A 17,732-nucleotide genomic window follows, 5' to 3' on the forward strand; every position below is an offset into this window, starting at 1 on the left:
TGATTGCATGGAGAGGAGCGCGCACGGCGGTTGAGAGCTGTGAGGATCTGTCTCTCTGTCGCACGGACCACGTGACTCCTGGCGGTGAATGGGCGGGCTGGCGGGTTGCTAGGGAACAGTAGACGCTACTCTCCTGTGTCAGGCACTGCGTGGGGCGGCAGACACCGCATATAATGGCATCTCTACGGAATGCAGATGCCCAGCTCAGGAACTACATCACGCAGCACTCCCTGCTCCACATCTACGAGGTAACGGCGAGCGCTGACCATAATGGCAGCAGTAGTGGGCACTATTCATGGACGCTGATTACTTGTACTGTTGCTATAGATGATATTGTTTATAGGAAGTGTGAGATCTGTCAGAAGTGTCCTGAGGAGGAAATATAAGATTCACCAACTAAAGCAACTCCGATCTTCAGGAAATCCTTTAGGCAGGGTTCACACACGGCGAATTCCCGTCGGAAATCTCGCGGTTTGGCCGCAGCAAAAACCGCGAGATTTCCGCCGGGAGAACCGTCACGGTTTAAGCCGCGGCAGCTTTGAAGCGGTCCGGCCGCATGCTTTTCCGTTGCGGCCGTCTCTCCCATGGAGGAGAGCGCGGCCGTAACATAAATAAAAAAAACGACTGTAAACAGACATGCTGCTTCTTTTGAAACCGCGGCAGCCGCAGCCGCGGTTTCAACCGGATTTACCGCAGCGGATTGGCCGTCCCGTGTGGACGAGGTTTCTGAGAAATCTCATCCACATGGCTGGCTAATCCCGCCCTGTGTGAATGCAGCCTTAACAAGCTGCCCTGTACAACTCCTGGGCTCACCGATAGGGGGCGCACTTACATCCAGCCGTTACCCTTCAAAACACTGCTTGTGCGAACTATAACTCACCCCATCTAAAAGCCCCCATACACCGGATGATAGGTAATGGTTCTCACTATATGTGGTGCAGTAGCTATACACACTGGGGGTACGGAGTATTACACATTAGTCAGATGGAATGTAAGCAATATTGTTGTTACACCTTATACTTTTCAGTTGTGAGTTGGCCAGAAAGACATCCCCCTTATCAGTGGCCAAGCGGCTGCTCCGGCCCTCCTGCATACTTGGTCGGTCCTTCCGGTCGGCTCTCATATTATTTCTCTCTTACGATAGCTAATATGCTGATCCAGGCTTCAGTGTATTTACTGGTTTTTCCAACTATGTCTGCTGGAATATATTCCAAGCATCTGCTCCTCTTTCAGTAAGGGCGTATGTGTAAAACCCATTTTGTAGACATAAGCTCTGCCGGTATTAGTGTATCTTGATGCCACCAGGAACCTAGGGGTTTGACAGGAGGACTGCCCCTGTCACACCCCTAGCTCCTGATTGGGTGACTTGTCAAAGGTCCTAGCAGGATGCTGTGTGTTGACTGTTGGCTGCCGTGGACTCTTAGGCCTCATGTCCACGGGGAAAATAAGAATTAAAATCTGCAGCGTTTTTCCCGCACGCGGATCCGCGCCCCATAGGAATGCATTGACCACCCACAGGTAGATAAATACCCGCAGATGGTAATTAAAAAATTTCTGGAGCATGAAAAAAAATGGACATGCTCCATTTTAATGCGGATCACGCATGCGGGAGCTCATAGAGCACATAGCTCAATTGATCTCCCGCATGAAAAATAAAAGACAATTACAGTGCACCCGCAGCCCAAATCCGCGTTACAAATCCGCAGCGGATCTGATTTTCCCCGTGGACATGAGAGGCCTCATGTCCACTGGGTAAATGGAATTGCGGATTCCGCAGCGGATTCCCGGATTTGGCCCATAGGGAATCATTGCCATCCTCGGGTCCATTAAATTGACTTTTGCACCCGCGGATGGCATTTTAAAAGAATTGCGTTTTTCATGCGCGTAAGAAAAAACGCGGCATGCTCCATTTGCCACGGAATCCGCGCGGATCGGCAGCATTGCTATCACATTGATAGCAATGTGTGCGGATATCTGCATGCAAAAAAATGCCATTTAAAGCAAATCCGTGCGGAATCCACTGCGGAAATCCGCGGCAGATTCTGCGCGAATTGTATTTTTTGAGTGGACATGAGGCCTCAGGGTTAGGGATGTTTGACCTGTTAGCCTTACATTGTTAGTTCAAAATGCTTCCATGTAACACGTGTAACATGGAAGCATTTACAGTAAACAATGTAAGGCTAACAGGTCAAACAGCCCTAACCCTAAGAGTCCACGGCAGCCAACAGTCAACACATACTAAGCAGCAAAACATTTAGCACTGCCGTGGATCTGCTGCCGCCGCCCACATCAGAGGGGAGAGTGTCTCCAGGGATGAGATTCAGCAGGGGCAAGCGCCGCCGAAGTCACTGCAGCCGCGTGAATTGGGTAGAGGACCCGAAACGCCAGTTTTCAAGTTGCTTGGCAATGGAGATGAGGAGCTGCAGCAGCGAACATCAGGTGAGTAAACTGCAGTAGTGGGGAGCACTGCGCCGGGGACAATACAGCACGAGCGGGTAGCACAGCGGCGGAAAGTTACCAACACCACCTGGGAGCAGAGCGCCAGGGAGGCTACAGCAGGAGCGGTGAGCACAGCGCTGGGGACGAAAGGACCGGAGATGGGAGCATAGGGCTGGGGACGCTATAGCAGGAGCGGAACAGTGCCAGGAACTAAAGTATAGCAGCTAAGAGTAGAGGGACGGAAAGTACAGTTAGTAGCCTGTCAGCCAGGACACCAGGGTTATACTGGCCTCTTAGGACCTGCAGCCAACCCATCTTTTGCAGCCAATCAGCATCAGGGGGCGTCACCCCCCCCCCCCCCCCCCCCCCCCGCCCATCACTCTTGTCTCCACAAGGACTTACTGGTGGCGTCAAGATATAATAATACCCGCTCTGCAGAGACCACATATGGCATTGCGCATGCCGCATATCACGCGCACATGTGCAATGTGACAATGTATTGCGTATGGAAAGCATATACAAATTTATAGGGCTCACACTGTGTGGTATGCAGAGAAATAGAGCATGCTGTGATTTATTTCTCTTGCATATCGATACACTGTTTCTACATGCCAGCGTGCATGGATCAATGAAAGTCCATTGACTTCATTCAACACGTATCACCTGTCTGTGCAATGCACCCATAATACGCAGTGAAAACACGAGCGCGGACATGAGCCCTAAGGCCAGTGACACACAAGTGTAGTTCAGCTGCATTTATGCATCCGTAATACCCGAACTCTGAACACCATCGGAATCTATGATACTCAGAGTTCGGACCACGAGATGCGTAGTCAGGCTGGGACACTCATCCGTAGTACGGATGCATTAATGGAGCCAGTATATGCCCCAACTCATTTCAGATTGTGTCCATTTATTGTAGTATTTAACTTCCTAATAAAACAGCTTCCCTCCTGAACTTTAGTTATACCCTTAAAGTGATATTCAGGGCTTTTACTATTGATGACCTATTCTGAGGTCATTAGTTGATTGACGGGGATCCATCAGTCAGAATCCAGCCCATTGTTAATGTAGCAGGGCCGGACATCGTCATCGGTGTCAGGGGCAAAGGCATAATAGACAGCTTCACTCCTATTGAAATCGTTGTGACTTATGCATTCTATAACACATTCCAGTTCCTCCTTGTGGTCAGAGACAAAAAAGTAATAGGAAGCATTGCTCCCATTGATTTCAATGGGAATGAAGCCTTCTATTGCACTTCTGTCCCTGACAGCGGGATGGAGGATCAGCTGATGGGCGGAGATCTTGAGTGGCAGATTCTTGCTGATCAACTGTTGATGACCTATCCTAGGGGTTGTTAGGGAAATCATCAGAGATTTCTTGGCGTGTTTCATTGCCTGGTCCAAATTATATGAGAAGCTGTGTACACAAATCACTGACACATGACACAGCCGAGAATGATTCTCTTCTGAGTTTATTGCAAGGCAGACAATGTGTATATATATATAAATATGTTCAATTTCGTAAGCAAGAGTTAAGGGTGGTCATGAAATACACAATTGGCTTAGCTTGTAATGACTCCACTGATTAACATATGTTAACGCCTTGAGGTGTGTTACTACTAAATACCTAATTCCTAGGAACCACAACTTAAGTAGAATAGGTTCATTCTATATTCATTATTCTAACTCCTCCTCCTTTTGTTTCTTAGAGCAGCTGGGAGAACAGCTAGCCAGTTACTTACAAATGTGACATAAGCCGAATTCCTACACAACTTCCCTGGATCCCCTGACTGATGCACCCCTAGCGCTCATAAGAAAAAGTATCTTGGAATAGTGTTGTAGGAATGGAGAGTTGATATAAAGCAAATACAATATCAAAGTCAGTAGCTAAACCTCATAACCTTTGAAAAGAATCCTCGAAGGCACGGAATAATGCAGCAGTCAATAATAGCAATAGTAGCAAGAATAGTCATTAAAGTTATATCAAAATATGAAATCCAGTGGCTCCATCTCCTGAAAGTATCTGTCCACCAGTCACCAAAGGGGCTCGGAGATGCCAAAATTTGCTGTTAGTTCTTTAGTGAGGCTAGTTAGACCTTTTAGAGCCTTAGTTATGGAACCATAGCTGAAGAGAAAGCATATGTCTATCATGGTGGGAAGACTCTCTTGCAATGAGACACCTGTATCCAATTTGATTTTGTCCTTCCAGCTAAACTTCTGTAGTGGTGTCAGGAACACTTGTTATGGACCATAAAGTCTGAGTTCTAGAGCTTTGCGGACATGTCTTTTGGTAACCACCGATTCTTCTAGTTTCACAGAATAAGTTCTTTCTAACAATAACATGGTTTGTCAAGCTACCATGCTGTATCTGGAGTTATCGTGGAAAATACAGTCGTAACCTTGGGGCCGACCCAAAACGTACCTCATATGGGCTGAGGCCTATTCTGTTAGGTGTATACCTTACGGAGAAGAGTGCCAGGGGGAGGAACTCGGTCCACAGTCTATGGAGCTCTGCCATGGCTTTCTGGATCGTGGTTTCTAAGGTACCATTTAAGCTCTCTGCTCTACCACTGCTTTGTGGATGGTACGGAGCATAAAAAGCCTGTTCCACCCCTAATACTTTCATTACTTCCTACATCACTTCTTCCCGTGAAGGGAGTGTCTCAGTCATTCTCAATTGTCTCTGGTACACTGTACCTGAATACCACCTCAGATATCAGTTCTTGGTGATGGCGTTGTGAACTGGTAGGCCAGACTGGTCACCCTGAAAACAGGTCTAAGCAGACCAGAACTTACTCATACCTGCTCACCCTTGGCAATTGGATGTAGTCTATTTGAAGATGCTAGAATGGGTAGTCGGGACAATGGGTGCACTGTATGGGAGTCCGTTCAAACCAACCCACATTGTTCTGTGCACAAATTAGGCAGCCCTGTGTGTACTTAGCTGCTGTGGCGCTAAATCCTGGTGCATACCAGTGACTAATGACCACATCTCTCATAGCTGTTTTGGACAGGTGTGTATTTCCACAGAAGACCGGAGTCATGACTAGATAGGGGCCTGTGGAAGACAGAGCTTGTTAGATACCATCAATTTATCTCCAGGTGTCTCTGCCCCTCCTGCTGGTTCCCATTGTTCCCTTTTCCCCTTGATTACCTGCTTTTGTAACTGCATCAACAGGTCATAATCCACTGGGGGTGACGTCTGAGGAGGTACCTGTACCGCCCCAACCCCTGAAGGATCACGTCTGGGCTTCTGTGTGGCTGTCTTCACAGCCTGCTCAGCCGAGTGATTTCCGGTTGCCTCTTTTGTGCCATCCTTGAAGTGGCCTCTTGTTGTGCTTTCAGGCCACTCTTTCGGGCAGCAAGAGGGCTTCCATCAGTGCCTGTACACCTTTACTGTCTTTAATTGTTTTTTCATTTGCTGAAAAGAATGACCTTGCTCTCCAGATGGGTCCATAGTCATGAGCAATGCCAAAGGCATAACATGAGTCCAAGTAGATGTTAACCTTGTTCTCTTGAGCATGCTTGCATGCTTCTCCCAGAGCTCGCAATTCAGGTTGACATGAGGTGGAAGGGCTTCGACCTTGACATATCATATAAGGAGAGCAGAACATAACCTCTATAGAACCTGCCTTCTTGACCATACCTTGATCCACAAAGAGTGTAAAATTATTGTTGTCTAATGACTGATCAACAACATAACTGAATCCCCTGTCTCCTGGGCCATTAGCTATTGCATAGTCATGTGTATCAAGCTAAAAAAGAAAACTATCAGATGATTACTCCCACTCTTTCCCCTGCTTTTCCAGATGCCACAAGGTAGATGGGTAGAGGGTGGTGCAGCGCTGAATTGGGCACGTTGTGTGTCATGAGCAGAGCGCACTGTAGGAGAGAGTCATGTTCTGTGAACCAAAGTTTTAGCGAAACCTGTGCCAGTATTGGCCGTGACTTCATGTGGCCTAATACTGTCACAGGAAAAATGGAAACCAATCCCAAAACTTTTGTCCCGCTGCTGCTACTGTTTCTAACACAAGAGGGCGCACCACAAGCAACATTGAAAGACTTTGTACTCCCAGGGCTGAGAAAAGAAAAAAAAATAGACCACAATCTTCAGGGTGTGAAAAATGTAGTGGTTTTTTTTTTCCTGCAATACCTGGTCAGTCGAGCAGAATGATTTACTGCACAGGCATTCATCTACAAAGAAGTGCACTTCAGCACGGTGTTTATTATTGCTTATCCTGAACTTTTGAGTTCATGAGTATAATGCCACAGCTGCAGTGTACACTTACACGTACATATGCAAAGGCAAAGGAAAACAAAAATGTGGATGAAATTCACATCCCACACTGAGTGTCCAGTAGAGTCTTATGCTTAGGGAAGAGAAATTTTTATCCCCAGTCAATATCTTCATAACACATTTTACATTCATCACAGCTTGAACAGTTGTCATAAACTTTCATCCATCCGTGCGGTCAAGTCTTTCCCTCTCATATAAATAGCAATAACCATATAATTCTCTACACACAGTGCAAATTGCATAGCATAAAAATTCCCGCAATTACTACCACTCCCCTCATCTGCAGACTCGTTTGATCCTCCAACCTAAACAACCACCTGCACCCACCCACCCGGAATTCCTCTTATCAGGGAGAGAAGGTGAAAGGAAATAAACAAAACTTTAACTGCTTCTAGGATTCTACAGCTAACCTTAGTATCATTGTAATATTTTTCCCATAATAGAAACACTCACTGGTCTCACATAGAGGTTATCAACAACTTGTTTCTCTTACATGACATCACACTGAAAATACAACAGTAACACCATTTAACAATTAAACTCACTGCAAAACAATCACAGAACTTACATGTGCACAAATAACAGTAAGAATATACATTAAGATTCCTGCACCTTTCCTGTTTGCATAAGCTTATACTGAGACACTTTAATTCACTTCTGTTACGTTTGTGTGGGCAAACAAACACCGGGCCCATAAGTAGATGTAATAGCTATCAAAGTACGAAGTATTGGTTTGCATATTGGCTAAAATACTTAAGCCCGCAAGCTACAGTCAAGGCTCCTCATTGTCTCGCAGGTCCCTACACTAGCAAGACAACTGACTGCAAGCTGGAGGGAGAATGGAAGGACCCTACCTAATAAGCAAGGCGATCACCTCGATAAAGGCGGGCCTGTGCTGGAACCTAGGTCTTGACCATCCCTAAAAGGTTAATACACAGAACCAGAACAGACCGGAACACAGAACACAAATCACACAGCAACACACTAGGGTTACCAGACACACAACCACATAGAACAGGACAGTTCACTCCTCATGTCTAGTCGCCAGCACAGACATACAGAACATGACACTATTTGTACCATATACACAAAACAGGGCTATCCACAGATAATGTCTGTCCACCTGCACAAACACTGGACTAGCCCCTGTTCACACTATCCACAGAACAGGACTGCTCACTCCTCGTATCTAGCCACCTGCACAGACATACAGAACATGACACTTCCCACCATATACACAAAGCAGGGCTATCCACACCTAATGTCTGGCCACCTCCACAAACACTGGACTAGCCCCCTGTACAAACACCTAACACATGTACAGGCATGCAAAACCAACAAACTCTAGAGTGAAGGGAAACCAGCTTTCTCTTGCAGAGGGAGGATATTTAACTGCAACCAGACCTGTGGTGATTGGCTAGCAGGAGTACACCACACCCAGCCAGCTCAGTCATTCCACACCTGTGGGGCTGTGCTCCTAGAAACCTATGTGGTACATCAGATCCCAGTCAGCACAACTCCTACCACTTCATTCATGTTTGTCTTCATTACAAGTCTCTATTCAATTCATGCAAGAGGAGTACTGCTCCTAGACGTCTACATTACAAGGTCAGTCACACTCTTTCCCTCCCTCCTCTGTGTGTCCGATATACAACAAATTCTGTGAGGTTGGAGGGGGAGGAAGGGGGGATGAAGGGAGGAAGCGGCTTCACAAGGGCCAAGCATTCAAATAAAAAAAAAAATCTTTAACCATTTGTAAGCTAACCATATCACACCTGCTATCCCTGATCCTTATCAGTGCTACTTTCACCCATAGCAACTTGTCCCCTCAGTGCGAAACACTACTTGACACTTGTATGAAGGAGACCATATGTATTCCTCTAGATTTTATACTTAAAATCTAGAACTGCTACGACTAAATATCCAACAGTATCATACTGACCTTATCTTATACCAAGACAAACAACATATCATCAAGACACAGAGGACACGGGATGGAGGGGTTCTGAATATTCCTACGTAATTTAGAGAAGGCACTCATCATTTGTGTGGTGCACTACTACCAGTGCAAGCATTGGGATGCTATGTAAAAGGTACATCTATGGGAGGTGAGAAGCCAGACTGTGCCTGCTATTGAGCTAAGATAGCACTTGGGCGACAGACGAAGGTATTGTTACAGCAGATTCTAAGATGGCCGCAGGCCATGACTGGCACTGATATGGCCAGCATGGGCGTGGCCTGACTGGGTGCTGGTAAAAGGCAATGCCTAATAATAATCTTAAATAATAATAATAATCTAAGAACACTATCAAGTCAGACAGGCATCTCACTACACTTTATTCCTTTATGTGCAATGCCAACAAGTCCATCCAGAGGGCTTGTATGGGGGTGGGGCCAGCGCAATAGGAGCAAGCGCATTATGTGCTGTCTCCTCATCACAGGGGGCAGTGTCACCATTTGACTTCCTATTATCCACAACGGAAGAAGAAGCCACCTCCTCCTTCTCTATTAGGCCTTAGTCAGACGGGCGTTTTTTGCCGCGATTTGCGCATGTGCATGCGTCCGGCGATTTTATAAAACCATTGCTTTGCAATGGTATCGGACACATGAGCGCTTTTTATGCGCTCGTCCGATAAATTATAGAACAGAAATCGCAGATCGCACCTATCAGCGATCTGCGATTCCTGTTCTCTTCTCTATATGCGCTCAATGGGGCCGGCGGCAGCAGCGCCGACCCCATTGAGAACATATAGAAGACAAATCATTCTTCTCTGCCACAGCTGTAACAGCTGTGACAGAGAAGAACGATGTTTGCCCATTGAATTCAATGGAGCCGGCAATACAGCCGCTCCATTGAAAGCAATGGGCTGCCGGCGTGCGCGGGGTGAATTGTCGGGAAGGGCTTAAATATATAAGCCCTTCCCTGCAATTCATCCTAAAATGTGTTAAAATAAAAAAAAATTGTATACTCACCTTTCCGCTGCAGCCGGAGTCCAGCCGCGGCCGCTGTCAGTTCTCCTGAACTGCTTCTCGGCACTATTCAGCCGGCGGGGCTTTAAAATCCCCGCCTGCTGAATGATCTGCCTCTGATTGGTCACAGCCCTGACCAATCAGAGGCAGGTTTCACTCACACACCCATTCATGAATTCATGAATGGGTGAGTGACTGCTGCCTCTTAGCGCTGAGCCAATCAGGGGCAAGTCTGACTCACATCCATTCATGAATTCATGAATGGGTGTGAGTGAGACATGCCTCTGATTGGCTCAGCGCTGAGCCAATCAGGGGGCAGGTCTGACTCACACCCCCTTCACACCCACTGCAGGACGGCCGTGCGGAGCTCCGGCTGCCGGGAGAAGGTGAGTAAATATATATTTTTTATTTTTACACATTTTAGGATGAATTGCAGAGAAGGGCTTATATATTTAAGCCCTTCCCGACAATTCATCCCGGGCTCGCCCGCAGCGCATTGCTTTAAATGGAGCCGGCTCTATTGCCGTCTCCATTGAATGCAATGCGCTGGACAGCTCCGGACCGTTTCTAATGAAACGCGGCTAGGAGCAGATTTGCGGGCGACTTGCGCGCACCGGTCACGCGATTTGCGGATGCGCATCCGTCATGCGATCCGCAAATCGCATGAAAAAACGCCCGTGTGACTAAGGCCTAACAGTAACTATACATGTATCCACTATTTTCATACCATTGCCTTTTTTTCCCCTTATCACCTTCTTCCAGAAAGGCTAATTTAGCGTACCTCCTGAGTTACATTCTGTAATTAACATCAACCTTCTTTAACTTGTTCACATTCTTTTTCTCTTCTATATCAGATACAATGTGCGGAGCTGTGTAACATTCTCCAACATCCATCCGCTTGCTGCCTATATTATCGATTTAATGACCTATATACGCTGTACAACTACCGTGCTACTCCTAGATCATTTCCGTTATTCAGCAGGGACGCATACCTTTGCTAGGAATAACTATTTTATAAAAACCTTTGAAACTACGCTCAGCAAACCATTAGTGTCTTGTCAAACACTGGAAACCCTAGGATAATTGGTAGACAAACAAACAAACCTTACACAGCACCCAGCCATTCCCCAGTACAATGAAACACATCAGGATTCTTATTTTGCTTAGGGAGAGAGGCTACAAATTATACAATGGACCCATATACGGATTCAACTTACCCGACCAGAGCTCTTAAGACAGACGAGAAACAATATAAGGAGTGGAGGTATATAGTACACATACAACTCACCTCACTACTGCAGTTTCTCCAATTGTTCTATCATCTGAGCTCCGAACTTAAGCAGTCGGACAAATAAGTCCTCTCTCGTCCCTGTGAGCAGGCACCAGCTGTTGAGAAAATTATCAGAGATTTCTTAGCGTGTTTCATTGCCTGGTCCGAATTATATGAGAAGTTGTGTACACAAATCACTGACACATGACACAGCCAGTATTATCCGACAATGATGCTCTTCTGAGTTTTTTTGCAAGGCAGACAATGTATATATACATTCACTTATGTAAGCAAGAGTTAAGGGCGGTCACGAAATACACAAGTGGCTTAGCTTGTAATGACTCCCATGATTAATATATATTAATGCCTTCAGGTGTGTTACTACTAAATATGTAATTCCTAGGAACCGCAACTTAAGTAGAATAGGCTCATTCTATATTCATTGTTCTAACTCCTCCTCTCTGGAGGGAGGGGGTCAGGATCCGCTATCTCAGGACATTCCTAAGCCAGGAAAGGATATGGGGGAGTATGAGCCTGCATCTACATACCAGTGTACAACATATATATACACACACACGTGTTTGCCTAGGCTGATGTAAGAAACATATATACACCATAGGATACACATATTATTGCTATTCGGGGTAGGTCATCAATAGTAAAAGCAGGGAATACCCCTTCAACATATTTAGGGGTTTCAATCATGTTGACCCGTTTCTCTTCTTTCCTCCAAGCCATACAAATGAGGTTTTTTTAATGAGTCACCATTTTTTCACAGCCATTTCTGAGACCAGTGATATGTCTGATGTATGTATCTGTGCACTATTGTGGGAGAAACTTGCATTTTAGTAGAAGCAGCTACACATAGAATACTACAGGAAGTAGTCCTCAATATTCATGAGCTACAGGTTAGTTGCACCCACCCTCCAGCCAATGATTGACAGCTCTCTGTCTGTTACTGTGCGTACAGCTGTATGGCTATTACTGGGAGATAGCAGTTAGTCATTTGCAGTTGGGTGTGGCTAGCATGTAGCTCAAAAATATCAAGGAATAGTCCTCTGTAAGTGCTTTAACATGGGTGCCAATATTTCCGCAGAACACTGCGGAATTTGCTGCCACAGAATTCTGTACCAAAATCTGCAAGATTCAATGCAGATTTTGATGAGCAATTGTCGGAAGAATTCTGCCATTTTCAGTTCTGCATCAAAATCCACAGATTTCATTCCACCTGTGTTAAAGCACTCTATGTGTGGTTAGTACTAATAAAGCTCTCTCTCTCCCCCCCCCCCTCCCCTCTGCAACCTCCCGGCGCCCCCCGAATCTTTTCGTCCGAGTAGTCAGTTACTCGGAAAAAGCGGTGCTCGAGTTCAAAAACACCCAAACCGAGTAGGTTCGCTCATCTCTATTTTCTATGTTCAAGATACCACCAGGTTTATAAACCCTATTGTACATCTTCATATCATCTTGATTATGACATCATTATCGTTGTGACACCGTCAGAATGATAACATTGAGATTCTGACATTATCATAATTATGAAATTATCATGGCTATAACATCATCATGATTGTGACATCATTGTGATTGTGACATAGTCATTGCTTGAGAAAGACCACAGTTGCAGTTGAAGCGTCGCTGTGTGATACGGGCACAATAAAGATGTGTTCACTTTAAAGGAATTGAGTTGAATTTTGATACCCCTGATGCTCCACTACATACAGGATTGCTGACATAGTCATTGCGATATCATTGTGAAATCATTGTGAAATCATTGTGAATATGACACTGTCATTCTGAAATCATCAAGATTGTAACATTTTGTTTGTGACATCAGCATGATTATGATAACGTGATTATGAGATCATCGTCATTATGACAGCATTATAATTGTAACTGGACAAAGAAGCTGTATCATGTTTAATGAAGCCTATATAACGTGGTCCGTTGTTAGGAACAGATGTTCTGCAGAGGATATATATTTCTGCTGGCGTAGAAACTTGTATATCAGCAGAGGACGTAAGCAGCGTTCTATTGGAGAGAGCAGAGAAAGAAGCTGCATCACATCTATATGCCTATACAAAAACGTGGTCTGTACATTGGGAGAAGGTATATTTCTGCTGCTATCAACTAAACTTTGGCATGGGAAATATTGCTTTGGTGTGGAAAATAGTTGCAGTACTCTGTGGCCTCAGACATTGTTCAAAGTTAACAGTTTGGCCACTATAAATTAAAAATTTACCTGAAAAGTTACATAAAACTACACTAAAAAGTAAACAAAAACTAAATTACCATACATACTCGAGTATAAGCCTAGTTTTTCAGCACATTTTTTTATGCTGAAAAAGCCCCCCTTGGTTTATACTCGAGTCAGGTATAAAAAAAAACACTCCGCAATACTCATCTCTCAGCCTTTGTCTGTGTCCCCGGCGTGATGGTCTCCCCGGCGGTGCAGCAAGCTGCTTGAGAATTCTCCCCGCTGTCATCTCCCTACTCAGCTTTGAATTCCCCCGCCATCAGCGCTGTGTAGGTAAGCGCTGTGATTGGCTTGTGCACCAGCCAATCACAGCCGGTGCTCGGTCATTCACAGCCATTCAGTAAATGACATTGCTGAATGGCTGTAATTGGTTTATCGAGCGCCGGCTGTGATTGGCTGGCACTCGATCCAATCACAGTGCTTACTTGCACAGCGCTGGCGGTGGGGGAATTGAAAACTGAGCAGGGAGATTAGAGTGGGGAGAAGTCTGAAGAAGCTTGCTGCATCGCTGAGGAGATCATCGCGCCAGGGACACAGACGCCGGCTGGGAGGGGAGTATTGCATTTTTTCTTTACCTAGTATATACTCGAGTATAGCTCGGCTTATACTCAAGTCAATAAGCTTTACCAGTTTTTTGTGGTAAAACTTATTGTCTCGGCTTATACTCGGGTCGGCTAATACTCGAGTATATACAGTAAATAAAAGGAAATGTGAAGAAAGCAAAGGGTAGGGGGTGTGTAAGTGGCATTGGAGGTGGTAGAGGATGGGCCAAGTTGGCACTTCAAGCGGCTCCCACTAAAGTAACAGCTCCACGTTCTGCAGGAGATGTGGCAAGCTCGCTACCATTCCTTAGAAGTGGTTCTACCCATGCATTACATCCACAGCATGCAGAAAAGGTTATACAGTGGATGAAACAGGATGCCTCAAGTACCACCACCTCCTCTTCCTCTCAGTCTCAGGCACACAGTAGTCAGTCAGCCATGAACATCCTCTCTCTCCTTCACCCCGTGCCAGATCCCCCGCACCCTCCAAAGCAGTCAACATGGATCAGCCTGAGGACCTGTTTGATCTTTCTATGTCATGGTTGTCAACCGGGCAGTCCAAACAAACAGAGGGAGAAGACCAAGACATTAAATGCATTGATGCCCAATCATTTTGCTCCTCCTCTGAGGAAGATGATGGTGGGTTAGTGTGCGTGATCAGCCCTTCACAAGTAATGTGTACTAGGGGGGGTTGAAACAAAGGTGCCGGCTCTTGGTGCTCACTCTGGCATAGAGTCCACTCAAGAGGTAGAGGAGTTGGAAGTTGATGAGGTACTTGATCAAACATGGAGAGGCAGGGAGAGTCATGATAGGAGCTCGCAGGGGCAGGAGAAAGAGGAAGACATTACGGGGCAACACCATGCTTAGACAGGGAGTAGGGTGTCGCAGACAAACATAAGGGTTGTACCATCACCTTCCGCTACTACTAGTCACAGCAGCACCAACATCAGGCCCACAGCTAGGTCAGCTCACAGGACTTGTGCAGCCTGGGCATTCGTTGAAACTGCAGATGATGACAGAAGAGTGGTCATCTGTAAGATCTGCGGTAAGCGTTTAAAGCGCAGCAAGAGCATAAACAACCTCAACACAATATGTATGAACAGGCACATGAACTTCTACCACCCACTGCCTTGGACAGTCCCTGGGGCTAGAAGGCAAAGAGTCAACCTCATCCCGCTCCCTCTTCTGCTGCTGTAGCTTTCTCTTCCTCCATCTTCCCCCCTGTTCATGTAGTAGCCTCTATGCACAGAGAAGCACAAGGATTTCTCTGCACCAAGACTGTGTATGCTATCCTTCCCTGTCTCCACTGACTTCAGTGACAATCACCTTATGTTGGGCTAATTGGAAGACTGCGTTGTTGCCCTAAGAGTGCTTTATTGTCCGAGGACCGGGAAGGACTGACTGTTTATTTACCCAAAGGGCATTGCAGTGGGGGGCCGGCTATCAGTAACAACTAGCTACTGCTACGAGATGGCGTGCGTTCAGATGCTGATCCCGCACGATCCACAAGATGTAAGGTTAATGATATTGATACCCTACATTCTTCTAGCCCATTTTAAGTTGTGATCACCAAGGCCAGTCTTTCTTGTAATGATTTAATCTGTCCAGACTGCCTTATTCACAACAGATAACAACAGAATTTTGTATAGCCCTACTGTAGTCCCACTGACATAGACTTAACTTTAAAATCCCAATACACCTGCCACTCATGGTTCTATGTGATTCTTCCCAATAAGAGGAACCAAGTAATCTTGTAGATATGATACCTTTTAATGGCTAACAATAATACATAATGTTATAGCAAGCTTTCATACCTACTCAGGGTTCTTCCTCACGTCCCTGCGTAGGTTCAAAAGCTCGCTATAACATTATGTATTATTGTTAGAGAATTAGTGGCAAGTCTATATTTATAACAAATACAGGGAGATAAGTATTTTAATTCCCACACATACCACTACTGAAAATTGTAACAAATACAGGCAGAAAAGTAGTTTAAATCCCCAAATACCACATATTTCATTTTTTTCCATGTTTTTTTTTACTTTTTCTTTCTGTAACTTCAAAACAAGAAACAATCTTGCATTTTCTATGACATTTTCATGTTAAGCACCACAAAATTATGTAAAAGTACTTAATCATGTCTCCGTTGCTAAATCTTCCTACTTTGGAGAATAGTGCTATCAAACACCATTAGGACCGCCCACTCGACTCCTAAGATCAGAAAGATCCAAGTATACTGTGCTGTCTGCAGATCAGAACTACTTTCAACGTGACAGGGTCTCTTTAAGCACAGTACAATTTAGAAATCCTGCAGTGTTTATAACAGCTAAAGGTAACTGGGCGTAAGCTTTTTGGGGTGCATGAAAGCTTTATGATTTCACCAAAATATTGGGGAAACTTTGTATTTTAGATACAACTTTCTAGACACAGAAAAGGTTGACCATGTAAAGTCACGCATACAGAAGAATAGTTTGAAAACATTCAAATCATATTATATTGGATAAAAAATACATTTTCTTTTTCCAGGCTCTACTGTGTGGACTGCTTGCTATGTGTCCGGAAAATCCACTGCAGTTTTTGGAAGAGAAGATCAAGGAGATGTTGGAGATGGGCCATCATTCTTTTCTATGGTACTGCTATAGATATCCTCACACATATTAGCAAATCACCCTGACACAGGTCGTGCAGCTAAACATGGCAGTGTAGTCCTGCAATCTCCTAGTCTAATAGAAGTCAGTGTGAATCGCATTGCAACTAATAAGAAGCTGTGACTGCGACTTGCGGGTCACAAAAAATTCAAGTGTGACATTTTGTGATCTGTGGGTCGCGGCAACTTGTAAGTCTCAATGCGACCCACATTGATTTCCATTAGATTAGGAGATTACAGAGTAACCATAGCCTAATACTTGAAGGTGCCAAGAGATCTCGTGTGATCAGAATTGTTCAATGCATTTAGTACTCTGTGGAAGTCAAAGAGATAGGAAAGCTCCAATATGTGAGTCCTTTTTTCGCTTCTGATTGATTGTGTACAGTGTTCCATTACAACTACATTTTTGCACATCTAGGGATAGTGGATGGGGAAGTATAGTGGATGCTCTAGTAACAGCTTTCCTATAACATTAATGGATCTGTAAAGCTGGCCATACACATCAGATAGCTGTGGTCTGAATATATGTATATTCATTCAATTAAATGTATGCATCGGTCTCTGATGTAAGCTGAAAGTTCGCCTCCAGATTCCTCAGCAATTACTGCCCATAAACATGGTATGGAAAATCGCTTTTCCATGTCCACGAGCAGAAATCAATTGTGATTTTCTGCTCGTGGAAGGAAAATCGCAGCTTGTTCTATTCCATTGCAGATTCTGTGCAGACGGCTTTCATTGAAGTCAATGGGCAGCTGTGGCAGAAGTCTGTGATGCTTTCCCATTGCTTTCAATGGGGTCGGCACTGCTGCGGCCCCATTGAAAGCAGTGGGTTGCAGGTAACCCCCACGGCAATAATTTTCGAGGAAGGGCTTAAAATATAATCCGTTCCCTGAAAATCAGCCCTAGCTGTAAAACAAAAGTTTTTAAAAAATTATATGCACCTAGAAGAGCTGTCTGACTCCTCTCTGGCATGGCAGTCTTCGTCCGTCTTCTGGAGGCCAGGGATTGGAAAATCCCCGCCCACAGAAAGCAATCAGCCAATCACAGGCAGCGCTCAGCTATTAAATGACAGCAAAGTGCTGCCTGTGATTGGTTACAGTGCTCAGCCAATCACAGGCAGCATTCAGTCATTCATTGAATTCAATGGGATAACATCACATACTTCCCGATCCCCGTGGGGATGAAGGAATCTTCTGCCATAGCTGTCACAGCTGTGGCAGAAGTCCATGATGTATTCCCTATGTTTTCAATGGGGCTAGCGCTGTTGCCACCGGCCCCATTGAAAACACTGAGCGGTATCGCAGATTTTTT

At 45.1% G+C, this 17,732-nt stretch overlaps 1 protein-coding gene across 3 annotated transcripts in view; it reads left to right on the forward strand.

Annotated features, from left to right (window-relative positions):
- The first annotated feature begins 136 nt into the window (after positions 1-136).
- FBXL13 (F-box and leucine rich repeat protein 13) overlaps positions 137-17,732 on the forward strand; it is a 159,693-nt gene continuing 142,097 nt past the window's right edge. For 2 of the 3 annotated variants that reach the window (XM_066591982.1, XM_066591984.1), the window contains exons 1-2: positions 137-248; positions 16,301-16,404. In XM_066591982.1, coding sequence (XP_066448079.1) covers positions 174-248; positions 16,301-16,404 — 179 coding nt within the window. In that variant the 5' untranslated portion in view covers positions 137-173. Of the gene's footprint in view, positions 249-2,381; positions 2,440-16,300; positions 16,405-17,732 lie in introns of those variants that run through there. The other variant, XM_066591983.1, reaches the window with a different exon arrangement.

Source organism: Eleutherodactylus coqui, chromosome 2, assembly GCF_035609145.1.
Source record: "Eleutherodactylus coqui strain aEleCoq1 chromosome 2, aEleCoq1.hap1, whole genome shotgun sequence".
Classification (NCBI taxonomy): Eukaryota; Metazoa; Chordata; class Amphibia; order Anura; family Eleutherodactylidae; genus Eleutherodactylus; species Eleutherodactylus coqui.